This window comes from Psammomys obesus, unplaced genomic scaffold (assembly GCF_907164565.1).
Source record: "Psammomys obesus unplaced genomic scaffold, mPsaObe1.curated_primary_1811, whole genome shotgun sequence".
Classification (NCBI taxonomy): domain Eukaryota; kingdom Metazoa; phylum Chordata; class Mammalia; order Rodentia; family Muridae; genus Psammomys; species Psammomys obesus.
The window spans coordinates 2,500,234-2,519,199 of record NW_026590905.1 but is presented as its reverse complement, the minus strand read 5'-3'; the positions used below and the strand labels follow the sequence as shown (position 1 = coordinate 2,519,199).

General features: G+C 42.2%; 1 protein-coding gene across 2 annotated transcripts in view; it reads right to left on the bottom strand.

Moving 5' to 3' along the window:
* The window catches only part of Akap3 (A-kinase anchoring protein 3), a 26,046-nt gene extending 8,535 nt beyond the window's left edge, over positions 1-17,511 (bottom strand). Inside the window, exons 1-4 of one of the 2 annotated variants that reach the window (XM_055609433.1) lie at positions 17,438-17,511; positions 13,801-13,890; positions 10,333-10,428; positions 2,984-5,290 (exon numbers count right to left, since the gene is read on the bottom strand). In XM_055609433.1, coding sequence (XP_055465408.1) covers positions 2,984-5,290; positions 10,333-10,428 — 2,403 coding nt within the window. In that variant the 5' untranslated portion in view covers positions 13,801-13,890; positions 17,438-17,511. Of the gene's footprint in view, positions 1-2,983; positions 5,291-10,332; positions 10,429-13,800; positions 13,891-16,367; positions 16,417-17,437 lie in introns of those variants that run through there. The other variant, XM_055609435.1, reaches the window with a different exon arrangement.
* Positions 17,512-18,966: the final 1,455 nt, after the last annotated feature.

Here is an 18,966-nt window from a genome sequence, read left to right as displayed (position 1 = left end):
CACACACACACACACACACACACACACACACACACACACACACACACAAAATAAACCAAGAACATACTGCCTTATTTCTCAATAGGCTAACTGAAGTTTTCAGGAAGTCCATCATATAATCTCTCATCTCCTAAAAGAAACCATTTTGGTCAACATTTTATTAGCCTGACAGCTACTGGGATTTGTAGAAAGCTTCAGAAACTGCAGGCTGGACCTCAAACCCTTTCACAGGGGTCGCAACACCAGACATCCTGTATGTCAGATATTTATATTACAAATCATAACAGCAAAATTACAGTTATGAAGTAGCAACAAAATAACTTGATGAGTGGGGGTCACCATAACATGAGGAATGAGGAACTGTATTAAAGGGTCGCAGTATTAGGAAGGTTAAGAAACAATGCTTTCGGGGATGGCTGCATTTTGTCAAATCAGTATACCCAAATTTGGATTGATGACAAAACCTTTTACAAAGCTATCAAGGGGCCAGAATCTGAGTCCCTTAACTGGGACAGCCGAGTGGCACAATCCTTTAATCAGATAAAGCGGGCGCTCACAGAAGCTCCTGGCAATGGACATGCCCTGTTCCTCAATGCTTTTCTTATGTTCTATGGTAAAACGGCAAGGCTTTGCTGTTCCAGAGTTGACTCAGTGCAAGGACAGCATGGGAGGTCTATGGCATTTCAAAGCAATCAGATGAAGCTTCAGGGTGCTTCCTGTCTTGGAGCTGAGACAGCTACAGTGCTTTTGGTGCAGGAGTCTCTAAGATGTTTGAGGGGCAGCCATTAGAAGTCCTTAAACCCCATTAGGTAAAGAACATACTAATTAAAGGTAATGCATAGTTAACTGGAAGTAGACAAATGAAACACTAGATACTCCCCCAGAGAGCCCAGAGGCAACTGTTAAGATATGTGTTACTCCTTCCACATCAGTGGAAACCTTTTCTGATCTGGCATATGTATACCGGGACTGTATTCTCCACCTGCCCAGCTGGGCTGACTCCAGTGGCCAGACCTGGATCATCCAAAGGAGGTATGATAGGCTGAAGGGAACGGCCAAGTTCTAAGTGGAGAGTGGGAGACTTGGCCAGAGAGCAGTAACCAAGCTTTCATCATTATTCCCTTCTACCCTGGCCCCAAAGGCCAAACTAATAGCCCCAACAAGGGGACTCATTTTAGAAAAAGGAAAACAGTTACTATCTATGATTTGAAAAATGTCTTCATGGTCTATGTGGCCATGCAGTCATCTTATATACTACTTATATCCAATTTCTTACCCATAATACCTAAGCAAGAGATTCTCAGACTATGAGAAGCTCTCAACTTTAAATGCCTCCCTGTACAACTTTGCTGCACTGTGTGTGTGTGTGTGTGTGTGTGTGTGTGTGTGTGTGTGTACATTCATACATACACTGGGAACTGGAAAGTGATAAAGACTCAATCTATAAATCCTATAACCTAACTTTTCCTGTGTCCTGGAGCAAAAGTGTCTATATATCATCATAGTAACCATTCTGTATCTGCCTTATTAGCCACAGGTACTGAGAACAAGCCTTTTGCATTACTCTGTGAACGTAAAGGCCTTTTTGCTACCATATAGCCATATAATAGGCTTCCATGCCATTTTCTGCAAGTCAATCTTAGCCTTGTTACCAGCATTGGCCTGCCAAGCTCCCCACAAAAGCAATTCCTCTCCTCCAGGATCCACAGAGGATAATTTCCTTGGAAACCATCGCTCTCCTGTTGGCTCTCAGGAAACACAGGATCACTCTGTCTTACCTTAAAACGTTAACACATATCTACATCTTATAAATATATTTAGATCCAAGAATCAATGACTGCTGTAAGATTACAGGGCACTGAACACTCCTTATGTGGAACAAGAATATTTCTATCCTGCTCCAAGATGCTGAGGTTGATATACTGTTGCATCCACCTTCCCAGACCTAATAAAGCATCTTTTCATATTTCTCAACTTCTGGGTATATTACCAAATTGAAGTACTTTCTCCAGACCTTTCTGTTACACCCTCCTTTTAAAAATGGTAGAGAAATGGCCCCAGGGTTACCCAAATATTTTTGAGTTTAGTGCCATGAATGCCGATGATCCAGCATTAGACTGATCAGGAATGAGTAGGGTACACCAAGAGATTTATTCCCAGTTTCAAGAGTTTTAAATTTAGAAGTCAATCCAAAGCCACAAAAAAACATGGGAGGTTATTGAAGTTGCTACTGAGGACAACAAGAGAGCCTTGACTCTAATGTATGGTCAGACAGAAGAGAATTGAAGGTCTAGAAGTGATCTCTACTTGATCCGATTCAGGTCTCTGTTTCACTGTAGAAGGGCAAGAACCTGGAATTTCCAGCTGTTGCCCTCCAGAAATAAATCCACACTCACCATGGTACTTTTCGTTGAATCCACCAACTCTCCAGTAACACTAGACAGCAAGCTGAGAGAGACTAGAGACAGGTTCAGCAGCCCATAGGTCAGGCTTGTGGAATGGCTTAGTGGTAGAGGTGTGCTTGCTGCCAATCCTGATGACCTGAGTTTGATCCTCAGAACATACATAATGGATAGTTGACTCCCACAAATTGTCTTTTCTCCTCCACATCTGTCACAGGCGCATGCAACTGTACTTACAACCCCTGCCGTCCGTCCCCCCCCCCCACATGAAAGAGAACAAAAAGTCAGCCTAAAGTACAGACTTTTGTCTGATTCCTATATCAAGTCTCCTGGAGAATCTTCATTTGTGTTCCTGGCACCAATAATTGCAGAAAACAGAAAACCCCATTTCTCCTTTTTGCCTCTCTTGATGTGTTTCTGATTGTTCACGATCTAATCTCAGTTTATTCTTAACTCTACTGAGAAACATACTATTCAAATTATTTCTGTCTTGTTCTCCCCTTCCCATAGCTGTGTTCCCATTCAGAAAAACACACACTGTAAAACCTGAGTTAACCCACAAGCTTCTTGGTCTTTCTTACCTTCTCCTGGATTCCTTCATCATCACCAGCAAAGTACAAAATAGGGACATTCAGCTCCGAGGCAGCCACCCACTGCAGAACAGCTTGCAGCTGTTTGTTCTGAACGGTGTCAGCCAGATTGTGGTTGCTGACGATCACCTTGGGGATTTCACACCCCTCAGCTGGCTGTCCTGACAAACCTCTCAGCTCATTGTGGATGGCTTGATAGGCATTCTGCAGGAGGGCTTCGGCTGTCCCCGTGCCCTTGACTGGTAAGCATTCATATAAGTTATCTGGGAAGGCAGAATTGGGCCTGCAGGCATCCCCACACTTTTCATCTCCCAGTTCTGACAAGGGAGAGTCACAGGACTTGGCAATAATGAGGCATAACTTCATCACGGAATCCATCAGGTGCTCCACCATCTGCCCATTTACATTGCAATCTAGCTGGTTGGCCACCATCTTGGTTATGCCAGATAAGGAATCACAAGTGGTCTCCTCATCCTCACAACATTTTGGGACAGGAGGGGACACAGGACTTTCACACAGATTGGTCTCTTCTTCCTTAGTGTTCTGCTCATGCCCCTTGGGCTCACAGTTACGGCTACCCTTGAAAATGGTCTCACTGAGTAAGTTCCGGATAAAGTTGAAGATGACACTCATCAGGTCCTTCTTTTCGGACTGTTCTTGGTCGCATATCTTATGGGCAGTTTTAAGCTTGGACTCATCGTGAACTACAGGAGGCTTGGCGGCGGGAAAGTTGGTGCTGGCAGCAGCTTCCAGGAAGCTCTGAGCATCCATTCTTCCACCCTGGGCCAGGTGGTACTGAATCAGAAGCAGGGCAGATACAATCAGGTCCTTGGCCCAGGAGTCTGATTCACACATAAAGTATTCAAAACTCTCTGGCTGCTGTGGAGTAGGGTTTGATTCACAGCGCTCTGAACACTCAAAGGAAATCTCTTGCTGAGTGCTCCCCTGTTTTGAAGCTTGATCCAAGCTCGGAGATTTACACTCTTTATGCTGAGACTTGTGCCACATGGTCAGTCCCTCCTTAATGATATGCTCACCCAGCGTCTCGGCACACGTTTTCTCTTTCTCTGGCTTGCATGTAGAAAACAAATTTTCTCTCATTTTTGATTCCGATTTCATCGCAAAGTTCATGTTTGGGTGCCTAGGGTCGCCAGCCCGTGATTTCATGGAGACAAGGGAGTAGGTCTCAGACTTGTCCCTGGCCTTCCTGATGTTCTCGGGGAATTTCTTGGCAAACATCACATTGTATAGCTTGCCCAGCATGGCATCCATGATATCTGTGGCTTTTTGGCTTCCATGAGAAAAAAGACTTCGTTTCACGGCTGAGACAAAGTCTGTGTCAGTCATGAGGCTCCCTGTGACATTGTGGAGGTTCTTCATGAAGGAGTCGATGAGGTCAGAGACGACCTCCTTAGCATGCTTGATCAACACCTTCTTTAGCAGAATGGTGGCAATGGTTGTGTCTTTCACCTGGATCCTCAGGGTCTTCATGATGGAGACCATCATGTCGGACACAACACTGTTGGCATAGGTCATGATCCCTTGACTGACAGAGTTTGTAAAGTCATCAGGCCTGTTCTGAGGGCTCTTGAACAGCTTTCTGTCTCCAGGTAAGGACCTTCCACCCTCCTTGGCATCGCCTGCATTCCGAGATTCAAACACTTCCTTATAGAAGAAAGACTTCTTAGAGCAAGGCTTGTCATTTGGAGACTTGACATCCTTGGTGCTCTCCTTGATCTTCAGAGTGCTTTTGTATCGTAGGCCAAGGTTCTGTGCTGACCCCAGGGCTCTGTCTCCAGAGCCGGGAGCTTTGTCACCGGTGCTGTTCTTGGAACATGCAGAGACTGTCTCATTCACCAGCTCGGAGGCTACTGAACTCAAGGTTTTGTGGGGTGTGGGCTCATCCCCCATATAGAATGACTGATGGACACATTTGTTTTCGGTGCCATGGATCTTCTCATTGATCTCCTTTCGGGCCATGGCTATCACTAGGTTTGTGAGGCGGTTGGCATAGAAGGAAACTTCATCTATGGAACTTGAATTACCAACTTGGGCGTTAGGGCCCTGGCAAGGGTTCTCCTTGTGAGTCACCTCAAAATGCAATCTCCCTGGACTGCCCTTGTTGGTGGTATTGTAATAGTCGACACAGAAAGCTTTGCGTGGGTCTCCTGGGATAGCCATTTCCTCCCCAAATGATGACTCTCCAGGCTTGAACCTTGAGTCCTGGAACCCTGCTGTACTCTTCTCCAGGTCTCTGCGGAGCCAGCTGAGCACTCGGACAGGATCTGTTGATTCATCCTGAAAAGCAGACATGGTTTCAACCAGTTGTACCACAGCAAAGATACAGGAATTCAGGATAACCACAAAGGCCAGCTTCTCAAACTGTCCACATTTATTGAGCACTTACTATATACCAGGCACAGGATTTTAAGTCTCTCGTCCCGTTTATATTATTTTCTTTTTTTAAATTCTTTATTAATTGCACTTTATTCACTTTGTATTCCCCCCTGTGGTTTCTTCCCTCCTCCCGTCCCAATCCCTCCCTTCCTCCACCCTCTGCATGCATGCCCTTCCCCAAGTCCACCGTTTATATTATTTTCATAGCAAACCTAAGTGTTTCACAAGGGAGTGTTTTTCATTTTACAAGGGAGAGAATCAAAAAACTAAAAGATTAAGTTAGTTAGTCATTTGAAATTATACATTAATTAGTGATGGAGCCGGAATTTCAACATTAATAATGATATTAATGGCCACCTAGTCTGGAGACTGAGTTCTCAGCTACTCTATGTCTTGTGGCTTCCACTGCTTCTGTCAGCAACATCCTGATGACCACTGGGGAGAGTTTGTCTCTGTAATGAGCTGGTACTGATGCTCATCACTGCTTTCTGCGATCTGTCTATTGGGCTTTCTTTTTTCTTTTCTTTTCTTTTCTTTCTTTTTTTTTTTTTGTGGGTGGTTATTGTTTTTCTTTTTCTTTCTTTTTTTTTTCAAGGCAGGGTTTCTCTGTGTAGTCCTGGCTGTTCTCAGACTCACAGAGATCTGCTTGTCTCTGCCTCCTGACTCCTGAGTGCTGGGGTTAAAGGCATTGCTAACCTCACCCAAGATAATATTTCTTTTTTTAAATTTATGTCTCTTGTTATAATAAGCACAGTTTCAAAAAAAATTAGAAAATTGCACCTAATCATTTAATACAGCAAAATCTTGACATACCTAATTGTATCCCCATGACTAATCGACATTAATGAATTGGTTTATAACTGAGGGTTAATAACTGTGGGCGATTTTTAGTTTTTTGCAGCTAAAGATGTCTCTGATGGACATGAGGTGTGATAAGCACACACACACACACACACACACACCTATGTACTGTTATCTCTATGTGGCAAAAACTTTAAACCTGAATACAGTACCATGTACATATATATGTATATATATGCTTTCTTTGCTATCAAATGTAAAGAATTCTGTCAATGTAGGAATGACTACAAATATGAATCATTTTTCAAAGAATAGTTTTTTATTATAAAATTACTAATATGCCCTTAAACTACCAGCTTGTTATGAAAGTAAAAGTTACTAGTTATTGGACAGGAAGGATGACTCAGTTGTGAAAAGGACTTGTTACTCTTCCAGAGGACCTGGGTTTGATTCCCAGCACTCATGATGGTCACAACTGCCTGTAGCTGTTTTCCTGGAGACATCTGCTTTTGGCCTCTGCAGGCATCAGGCATGTGCTAGGCACACAGAAAAATCACCCGTATGCATAAAAGTTACTGGCTACTATTGGTTCCATAACAATAATTTAAAAAAGATTTTTTTGTGTGTGTGTGTGTGTGTGTGGTGTGTGTGTGTGTGTGTGTGTGTTTGTACATGTGCATATGGGTGCCTACAGAGGCCAGAAGCAGGGTCAGCTCTATCTGTGCTCAGGCCTGTTGCAAACAGTTTCTCAGACCTGACTGCTTCATCTCAGGGTGGCAAATGATACAGGCCTTTTCAAGGTCAACCTAAGCTTCCTCATGAGAACTCCCAGCCAAGCTAAAGTATGTAATGAGGCGGTCAGGCTGCCATGGATGTGACCAGTCTCATGCTACAATTAGCAGAATTCTTACACTGAGGTTATTATTATTATTATTATTATTATTATTATTATTATTATTATTATTTTATCTAAGCAGAATGGAATAGACTTGTAGAAAACATTCTTGTACTTTACTATAAAACTACAGATTATCTATAATCTATGTCCAAATGCAAAACATTCTCTATAGCCTTCCATGTTACCTGATTCTGATTTTTTGGATTCTCTTCCACAACTCTGTAGGCTATACACATGGAAACACATAACAATTTTCGAGTGTCTCAGGGACTAAGTACTCCCATTACTCTTCTGCCAGAGACTGCTGCTCCCCTCTTCTTACACAATAGTACTGAGCTGTGTGACAGGAGTACGCCAAACTGCTCTTTCCCCTTTCAAAACCAAAACAGTTTGATGCCCATGAAGGAGAGCACCAGAAGATTAACCCGTTTAGTTTTCTCTGCTCGGAGATCTCATGCTTTAGCAGCGTAGTTTAGGTAACTGTGAAATTCCCAGTCCTATTTTTCTTCTCCGTATCCAGCTCATTAAACATACATAATCCATTTTTTTCCATCTCCACCTCCTGAGTGCTGGAGTCACGAGATATGTCAACATGCCCTGCTTGAAATGGCCCATTATTTAAACACATATATCTACTGTTGTTCCGAAAATCCACTTGGCAAATGATTCTGAACTGCTTTTGTATTAATGTCCAATGTTAAGTTACGCAACTTCAGATGCCAGACTGATAACAAATTAAACTTACATCTTACATTATATTTAAGGCTTACACTGTAATTATGTTTTATCGTGGGTGGTAAGGTTCACCACAGCAGAATCCATTGCTGTTTCTGGATCTCCTAGGGTATATTTCTTGCTTAGTGAAAGGTGGTGGAGTTTTGTTTGGTTGGTTTAACCAAATAGGATTTGTATTTTGTTTCTCTACATGAGAGGGTAGAGGTGGATAAAATACCCACTGAAGGCAGCTTAAGGGTCTTTACTTCAGCAATTTGAGTTGAGTATCTGTATGTCTTGGAAAGATTTCTCAGGGCTATGGCTCCTATTGGTGAGAAAATCGATTTGGTACAACCACAAGATGGGTCACTTAACATTACATGTTAGTATTCTGAGTAAGGATACAGTATTTAATATACTTGATTGTGTGATTTTGAGGTTTGTGTTACAGTGTACATGTGTGGTTGTGAGTGTGCCCCTGTGTGCACATACGGAGGAGGACAACCTGTTGGAGTCAGTTCTCATCTTTTTCATTTTTTCAGCAAGTGGGTCTGGGACATGGATTCAAGTCATCAGGTTTGGTGGCAAGCACCTGTGACCTCCAGAGCTTCAAAAAGAGAGAATTCTATCCAATGTGTGTGAATGTTTCTGGTGCTATAGCCTACTGTCTGTGCAGGCCAGTTTATGGCCACTCACTCCAAACTCATCTTGCTTTGTAATTCTGGGCCTGACTCCTTTAAGCATCATTTCTCTCTTTGGGTGGTGGCCTTCATTAATTGAGGGCACTGCATGGCTACAAGAGGGAAGAAAGAGCTGTGTCATGGCCCATCTGTGTCCAAAACAGCCTTGATTGAGGGCTCTTGTGAGCTTCAGCTTAATAGCTACTTTCTATGCTTACTTCCGGAATCCTGAAAAATTTCCCTTGGATCTTTCAAGTGTTTCTAACTTTCCCCAGGAAACAATTTAAAAATGTTAAACCACAGGTGTGGCTTCCATCTTCTTCTTGGAACCTGATGGATACAGAACCCCCACCCGGTAAGTGTTTAATAAATGCTTACTGGGTGCTCAAGGTGGAGTGGCATCGTTACTGAGAGTTTAGACCTCTTAGAATTTTTTTTTTTAATCTGGTATTTTAAGGCCAGTGATTTCACTAGCTCTTTTTTTAAATTTTGTATTTAACTTTTATTAATTACACTTTATTCGTTTTGTATCCCCCCCATAAGCTCCTCCCTCCTCCCCTCCTGATCCCACCCTCCCTCCCCTTTCTGCATGCATGCTCCTCCCCAAGTCCACTGATAGGGGAGGTCCTCCTCTCCTTCTTTCTGATCTTAGTCTATCAGTTCTCATCAGAAGTGGCTGCATTGTCATCTTCTGTGGCCTGGTAAGGCTGCTCCCCCCGCAGGGGGAGGTGATCAGAGAACTCTCTGTAGAGGAATATCAAATGGCAGAGAAGCATTTAAAGAAATGCTCAACCTCATTAGCCATTAGGGAAATGCAAATCAAAACAACCCTGAGATTTCACCTTACACCCATCAGAATGGCCAAGATTAAAAACTCAAGTGACAACACATGCTGGAGAGGTTGTGGAGAAAGGGGAACCCTTCTCCACTGCTGGTGGGAATGTAAACTTGTACAACCACTCTGGAAATCAATCTGGTGCTTTCTCAGACAACTAGGAATAGCGCTTCCTCAAGATCCAGCCATACCACTCCTAGGCATATACCCAAAAGAGGCTCAAGTACACAAAAAGGACATTTGCTCAACCATGTTTCTAGCAGCCTTATTAGTAATAGCCAGAAGCTGGAAACAGCCCAGATACCCCTCAGACCTCTTAGAATTTTAAGCCATCCTGAATTATTTCTGATGTACCTTGGAGATATTTGTATTTTTTTTTTTTTTTTTTTTTTTTTGCACGGATCGATTGGGAGCCAGGTTTACTGTACACCATTTGTGTGGAGGTCAGGAGGCAATTTTTCCGAGTTGGTTCTCTCCTTCTACCACATGGGTTTCAGGGATCGAATCAGATCATCAGGCTTGATGGTAAGCGCTGTACCCACTGAGCCATCTCACCAGCCCAGAGACACATACTTCTAATTTGCAGTTGTTTAAAACTTAAATTTTGTCATTGTAATACATATCTCTTATTAATCATAGCATATTTCTCCCACTAAGTACAAACTCGGGCTCGGCAGTTAGAAGTGCGTACTGCTCTTTCAAGAGGACCAGAGTTTGGTTCCTAGCTCTCACACGGTATCTCACGACTGCCTAGAGCTCCAGTTTCCAGGGAATCACACATCCTCCTTTGGCCTCTCGGGTACCTGCACTCATATGCATAAGCCATGCCCTAGGAACACACAATTAAAAACTAAAATATCAAACATCATAAACCACAGAATTAATTTGTTGATGGTAAATTGGGAGATTTTTGTTCTACGGGAGCTCATTTTAGCCACCTACAAAATGAAGGAAAGCATAATTTGATGACAGTCCAAATGTCCTTAACTAGTACTGATGAAGGAGGAGACCTTACCAATTTCCAGTCCGGGCGTTGGTTGTCTCCAGGTGAATAGACATCAACTTTGCATACACCATTTTGGCTTTGTAACCAGTCAACTCTATCTGCCATCTGGTAGTATTAAAAAAAAATGAGGAAAGTCATCAAAACGTTTCATGAATAGAAGGAGAAAGAACAAGAAAGGAAGAGACGCAGGAAGCAGGAGCCAAGCTTTCCACAGAGACCTGCCCAAAAGGCTACTTAAGCCCTCTCAAGCTCTCACTTACATGATTTCTCAAACATATTTATATCTCTAGAGATGAGGCTGATGCCCAGTAAGGGCTGTTCACAATTAATGAATGAACCTCGTCAGCGTGTTCCCTACCAACCTTGCCCCCACCTCGGACCTAAGACTAAAAGTGGTCAAATGATTAATTTACTTTTCCCTTGCTTGTTCTGTCCATGTGAGCTAACTTTTTAAAATGGAAACTTTGTTTTCCAGGTATTTCTAAAGCACTAACCTATGCAGGTAGATCTTCCTTTAAGATCAATCTCTTTCTAATAAGCCAAGGATGCTGGGGGATCTCAGCCTTCATGGGTCAGGATCCAGGATGCAGTCCTGATTTGGCTAACGTGTTCTCTCATGGCCCTCCTAACATTTTGCTCTGTTCTCTACTTTCAGTAGTGCCACCACCAGCCACCTGGTCCCCTGGGCTAGAAAGCTGAGACTCATTTTGGCTGGCTTCCTCTTCATAAGGCACCTGACCTCAACACCTGCTAATTTTTTCTTAGTAGTCAGCTACTTGCTTATCCTTGTGCTTTTATTGTCCCCTCTCGGAACCCTTAATCCAAATCCTCTTTTGGCCTCTGTCTTTAGTATCACCCACTCTTGAGAACCTTGCATTCTACTTGGTAGTAGTCTTTGAAAGTCTACTTACAGGCTAAGTAGCATGGTGACTTATGTATCATGCCATGAACCTAAAGTGGCAAGAAGGTATTCCTTGTCCTCAGTTTCTTTCCCTTTGCCCAACTTCCCCTTCTAGGCTCCAAACTCAAAAGTCCCCTGGCTCATTACAAACTTTACTCCCATCTACACCTCTCAATGGGTAAGAAAGATGAAATAAGATGCACAATTTACCCCCACAATTTCTGACATTCTCATGAAACAGAAAAAAACTGGTTTAAAGCTCAACATCCTGCTCAAAGCTGAAATCATGATCATAAGCTGCGATTGAAAGGTGTGGAGGTCATTAGGGATGAGCATTTGATTAACTGGAAATACTTGTTTTATGGCGCTTTGGCTGAAGTGGGAGCAGGCACCCTCCCTCAAAGTGAAAGCCAACACAAATCAAAAGAACATCAAATACATGCTTAGTATGAGCTGACAAAGAAAATGATGAAAAGAAAGGACTGTTGAGGGTGGCTCCTTTGTGCAAAGGTGTCTCCTGCCAACTCTGATGACCTGAATTCGGTCCCTGGAACTCACATGCTGTAAGGAAAACTGACTCCCATAAGTTGTCTTCTGATTGTCACACAAGCACCAGGGTAGGTGTATACCTGCCTCATCTCTCTCTCTCTCTCTCTCTCTCTCTCTCTCTCTCTCACACACACACACACTAATTAAATGTAATAATTGCTTGCACATACATACGGGCATATTATTTTGTTTTGGAGATTATGGATAACTGTTAAAAGAAAATTCAAAAGCTGTTTTCTGTTCTCATAAAATATTTATTATTTTTACACTCCACTGTCTCTGATTACTGAGCCAGGAAAATCATCTCTGAGCTCCTCTCCATGACAGATACTAATTGAGTAAACAATGGACTTTCCACAATGAAAAATTTGTACAGTAACCCGAGAGTGGAAAGAAACTGAGTCTGGGGCTGAGGCTATAGCTTAGCGTGGAGGGGGTTGGATATAGCCGCACGTACTATACATCTGTGACCCCAGCGCTAAGAGAGAGCACAACTTCAAAGCAAATCTGAGCTACATAGCAAGACCCTGCCTCAAACAAAAATGTTGAATAACATTTCTAAAAAAAGAAAAAAATATATATTTCATATGGGTTTTGCACTGAGAAAATTTAGGCATTAAATTTCTCAAAAGGGGCAGCAATGTGTCTCAGCTTATGTCACCAAGACTGACGAGTTTGATTTCCAGACCCCATGTAGTGAAGAGAGATAACTGACTTCTACAGGTTGTCTTCCGAGCTCCATATGCACAGCATGGCATATGGTACCCCTGCCTCAGTTAAATGTAAATAAAGAAATCCTATGGAAATATTCTCACAAGCTTCCTGAGTGAGTCTAATGGACAAGTATTGAGAATTCCTGGGCCAGGAAAGATAATGTGATGGTTAATCTTGGTTGTTTGACACACCTGGGAAAATGAAACCCCAGCTGAGGAACTCCATTCATCAGATCGGCCTGTAGGCCAATCTGTGGGACATTTTCTACATTGGTAGCTGATATAGGATAGCCCAACTTGCTGTGTTGTGTGTGTGTGTGGGGGGGGGTGTCATGCCCAGATAGATGGGCCTGAGGTATAGAAGAAAGGTAGCCAAGCAAGCCTGCAAGCAGCACTTCCCCAGGTGATGGCTTCAAGCTCCTGTCTTAGATGGACTCCAACCTAGAAGGCGAAATAAACCCTTTCCTTCCCAAGTTGGTTTTGGTCAATGTTTTATCACAACAATAGCAAGCAAAGTAGGACAGATAATTTAGAAGTTTTCTAATCTTCTTTGATTTTGTATTTTAATGTTTTGTTCACTTTGCAAAGAAGTTCATACCAGTGAAGTTAAACCCTGTATTGTTCTCAGCAGCTCACGATTATATACATTTCCTTCTTTTTCTTTTTTCTTCCTCCCCATTTTCCTCTTGTTCCTCCTCTTCTCCTCCTCCTTGTTCTTCTTCTTCCTCCTCCTCCTCTTCTTCCATGGTGATGCTTGTGATGGAGTCCAGGGCTTCTTCATGCTAGGCAAGTGCTGTAGTCATGAATCACACCTCTATATAAATATTTTTTTATTTTTCTTTTTAGTTTTTTTTAAAAAAAAAAAACCATTTGTTTTATGAGTGCTCTATCTGCATGTACACATGCATGCCAGAAGAGGACATCGGATCCTAGTATAGATGGTTGTGAGCCACCATGTGGCTGCTGAGAATTGAACTCAGGACCTCTGGAAGAACAGACAGTGCTCTTAACCATTGAGCCATCTCTCCAGCCCCCTAAGTAAATAGTTTTACGCTTGTGTCATGGGTATGAAGAAAACAAGTTAACAGCATTACTATTTGGCCAAGAAAGGCAAGTTTTAGTAGCAGCTTGAGCTAGAATGTTGACAGAATAAGATCATCCTTTCATTGCTAGTTTTCATATTTTTTTCCAGGTGAGTTGTAGAGAACAACTAAATCGACAGGATCCATTGCCTGATTCAGGATAACTACATACTACAAATAAAACAGATACAAATTAAGCATAAAGAAGGAAGGAAATGATCTGGTCACTTACTTTTATTGACGATGAGTTCTGAGATACAAGGAAGACTCTTCACAATCCCCAAGTCTGCCCACCCCTCCTGCCATGTAATATAGAAAGACTCTGCAAAGAAAGAACAAAAATGGCAAAACTTACATATGGACACTGTTCTTATTACCGAACGGTAATTTTGACTTCTTATTTTCATGTACACATGCAAGTGAGGGGCACAAAGCAATATGGAGATTTCTGGAGACTTCTCAGATAACAAATCATTCCACCTTTTTTTTTAAGCGACCACTGTTATTCTCTGCTGTGAATTGAGTGGCTTACTTAATGATGAAAACAATTAGCTAATCTCAAACACACTTCATTAGGAAGCTGGAAGAAAAACAGGTGGAATGGGGAATAAGCCCCTTGAATTTTTGGATCTCAAAACTTTTTATAAGCCTTTTTTTTGGGGGGGGGGCTCTTGATAGAAATGTGAATCCTCATAAAGAGAGTTCATAAACCATGTCTCCAGTTGGAACTACCTTCTTCAACCTATAGTTCTTCAACCTATCTCTTCTGAGACACTAACAGAGGATGTTAGTGCTGAAATGCATTAGTTGTGCACATGCCTCCAAGATGTTCCTCTAAACGCCATTCTTCCTTAAGCCCAAGCCAGTATCCTAACCATGACAAATTTGTCAAGCTCCTAGTTGAATGTCATTGCTCCTTCTTCAAAGTATCCAACATAATTCCTTTCACTTTCTCCTCCTACCTAATACGTCAACTGTGCTCATGTATTCTTATTAGATGGCTTCATGAAGACAAAGTGATTTTCTTACTCCTCTTAAAGGTCCTCAGCTAGGACCTTTAAAGTTGGCTCTTAGTAATTTTCTGTTGCAAGAGTAAATAAAAAAGTCCTGCCCATTTGTAATTTGAGGCAGCTCATTTTTCTCTTTCTTAAAATTGGAGAACCTGGGAACAAAAAAGAAATGGCTTGCTCAAGTGACTTATGATAGCAAGCCATATATTTTGAGCTTTTAAAACTCAATGTTTTTGCAAGAAATTTAGCACAGAAAGTTATTTTATGGTAATATCTTCCTTCCTATTCCACTAATGCAAAGAGATGAAACATCCCCAAATGTCAGTATTCTTTTCACACACAAAAAAATGTTTTCACTAGTTTAGCACATTTAGCAATCTCTTAGCTTACATACATTCTAGTGTTTGTAGTCTATTTTGTCTGTATTTGTCTGCAAACATAAAGCTTGTTTTAGTCTGCTAAAACTCCCCCAAGTTGTCTGGATGATAGCATACATATATAGACATGTAAAAACTTTCTTGCATTTTGTTGTTGTTTAGAGAGGGACTCTTTATAAAGGTTGATCTTAACTCACAATATAACTCAGGATGGCCCTGAATTCCTGATCTTGCTGCCTCCCTTCCAAGTGCTGCTATGACAGGCATGATCCATGAAGCTTTTCAGATTATGAAATTAATGTACACACTTCTCACAATAAAGAATGGAAGATCTAAAACAATTAAGGGAGTCAAGTTATAAATATATTTATAAGTTGAAGATTGGAATGGGGTGTGATGGCCTATGCCTTTAATCCAAGCACTTAGGAGGCTGAATCGGGAAGACTGTCCTGATTCCAAGGTCAGCCAGAGATACATTAGCTAGTCTAGACCACCCTGGGTGATAGAGTGAGACCCTGTCACAAACAAAATCAAAAAGTAATAACATCCTGGAGTCATAGCTCAGTGTTATCTTAAATTGATAGAGGAAAAAAGTCAATGTAATTGACTTTCAATTAATTCACACTCTCATCTTACAAGATGGAAAACGGAAGGCCAGAAGATCAGTAGAACCAATGGGCTTCTTTAGATATTTTAGCTCTGCAGACTGAGAAATTTGGCATTTTCTGTAGTCACAAAGGACTGGCTTAAAATGTTCCTCAAAAATTCCAATGCGAGGCTGGGGAGATAGCCCAGTGAGTAAGAATACTTGCTGAGCAAGCATCAAGACTCGGGTTTGAATCTCCAGCACGCAACTAAAAAGCTAAATGTGGCTGTAATGCCGACACTGGGGGTGGGTGGAGACAGGATCCTGTGGCTTGCTAGCTTGTTAGCCACCAGCCTAGGTGCAGGTTCAGTGAATGATTCTATCTCTAGAGAATATGAAAAGGAGTGATTAAGCAGCACACATTCCTCTGGCCTCTGAGCATGCAGGCCTGTGTGTATGTGCCTGCCTATATCCCCCACCCCCCACACACAAAGAGATGCCATGTGAGAAATATGGGGAGATGGCTTAGTTGCTAAAGTGCTTGCCGTACAAGCATACAGCCACAACAACCTGAGTTTCATCTCCAGCACCCACCTAATAAGTTGTGTGTGTTGGTTCACATCTGTAACTCTACCATGGGGGAGGTGGTGTACCTAGCCAAATTGGCAAGCACCATGGTCAGTGAGAGACTCTGACTCAAAAAATGAAGGGAAGAGCAAGTGGTGAAAATACTTGAGGTTGACCTCTGACCTCTCCATGCACATTCTCTCTCTCTCTCTCTCTCTCACACACACACACACACATATATGTACATAAATATACACACCACAAAATGCCAATGAGACAGCTGAATGTCATGGGTCATGCTTGTAATCTCAGTACTTTGGATCCTGTGGCAGAATGACGGCTGAAAATCCCCAAACCTGGACTACACAGTGAGTTCTAAAGAAGCCTGGGATACAGTTATGAAGGAAAATATATATTACATATAAGCAAAAACAAGACCAAAAGCTGCCATTGTGGAAAGATGGGAGAGGGATGTCAAAGCGATTATTACCTCAAAATGAAGTGGGGTGCAAACCATGAATGCTGGCAGAGAGCTGAGTGAGGCAGGTCTAGGAGATGCTCTACTCCAGGTCATAAGTCTACCTGAAGACATCCCTCACCCCATGTCCTAATTTCCCAAGATTCTTTAACTCATGAAAAAGCCACATTGTTGGCAGCATAAATGAGGCTCTTATAGAGTTCCTTCACATATGATTGTTTTGAAGCTCATTCAACCAAATTTTAGTATTCATTTTAATATAGATGAACAAGCTAGTTGTCTATATCCCATCCTCCTCCTCTGCTCCTTCTTTCTGAGTCTGGAACGTCACAGAAACCCAACATATCTTGTTGATAGTTGACAATTCAACTACACATGGCTACAAATAACTTATTCATTCTTATTCATCCAGTGCTCTGCTGGCTAATCAAAGCTTCAGTTTAAAAAAACATGAGGCTTCAAGTAGATAAGAGTCAGACTTGGCTATACCAACATGACTTTACTCGGGGTACAGAGAGAAAAGAGCACGTGGAATTAGCCAGACAATACCGTTGGAAAAGCCAGTAGGAAGGCAACACTCTACTCTTAACAGCACACTGGGAAGGAGTAAGTCTCTCTCGAGCTCCCAATAGGATAGCCTGGGATATCAAGTCAATCCTGTAAGTAACTCAGAATTTAAGGGGGAAGAATGAAGGAGTCCACTTATTTCCACAGGATTCATACTTGAAACTAAAATTGGCTGGGCAGGATGAAGCTGAGTTGGAAATTTAAAAAGCTGTTCATCATTTCTCCTTTCTAACCGCAGGGGATCAGAAAATGGGCTGTTTTACCAACTCAATGGGTTTTCCTACCTCTGTAGCTCCGGAATAGTGAACCACAGAAGACTCCAGAATATACTTTTAAAGTCAATGAAGATGCTGGGATGTTCTTGTTCAGCTGAAGATCTTGTTTCCTCCCCCAGCCTTCCATGCACCTCCTTCTTGTTGGGACTAGGGAGTGACATCAGAATTGCAACTAGTGACATCACTGTCTCTATAGCAACCATGGGAGGCCGCTTAGGATTGAGTACTCAAAAGGATAAGAGGAGGGATGGAAATACACTTTCTGGCTCTGACTTTTAGTTAGAAGGACTGGACTTGCTCTTGGCTATTAATTCTGAGTATTTGAGTGAGATGAGGAGTATGGAGGCGAAGACTTTCCCAATGGATTTCATTTAAAACAGCAGAGTATTACCAACAAATTCAGATGGCAGCACAGGCAAGGATCCTGTTTCACACTGACTCATCCTGAAATTCTGTGTGTGTTGTGTGTGTGTGTGTGTGTGTGTGTGTGTGAAAGCTGGTGACATGAACTAACTTTGGGGCTGTGCCTCTATCACTGTTGCTGCTGACTTTACCAGAGGTACAAGCCACCATGCCTGGCAGAAAAACAATCTAATGAAGAAAAAAAGTTCCAACAAAGGTGACAAAACCACACACACACACACACACACACACACACCCAAACCAACAAAAACCCCTAGCATTTAAAAGCAGTTGGTTATTGGCATCCTTCAATAAAGCTATTTGTCGACTATCATTTTCTTAATTGTTAATCTTTTTCATCTTAAAAAGTAAGCTTGTAGAATTCTGCAGAGCCTTTTCAGCTCAAGCACTCTGCACGTGGGTACTTCCCTGGAGTGTGAATAGGCACACATGATGACAGCCCTTTGTAGGTGACAAAGGTCACTTGAGTCAGGGCAAGGAGAAGGTGTCCATCTCCAAGTTTGGTTATTAAACTGTGAAATGGATCAAATACTCTGGGTATCAGAATTAGTGTTCTTTCAACTATCCGGTGACACCTTGAAACCAAAAGTGCTTGACTTAGAGATGTTAAGTGACACAATTACTACATGGGTTAGGAGACAGCTGCAAGCTGGAGGTGGAGTCAATCCCTTTGTCAGACCTTGGAAAGTATGTTAATATTTCTATCAGTCTCAAGGATTAGCAAGCTATGAGTTCTCAGTCAAGAAATGCAAGGTGATCCAACAGTCCCGAGCGTCAGAGTGAAAGAGTTTCTTTTCCAAATCAATTTGGCAAAAGACCCTTTTCGGAAGCAGTAGGGTGAGCTGGGTCTGGTGGAGACCTGTCAACACCGTGTCTCAGCTACTCAGGATAATCGAAGACGGTCAGCCTTGGCAATTTAGTGAGACTGTCTCAAAATAAGAAGAGGACTGAGACCCTTGCCTCACACCTGTCGCACACCCCTTATACCTTAAGTAAGGAGTAAACAAAGGTAGGGGTGCATACAGGTCTAACGGTCCTAGTCAGACCTTGCTACTGAACAGCTGCCTGTCTCGGCAACACTTTCTTCCCAGAGATGAAAAATGAATACCTCCACT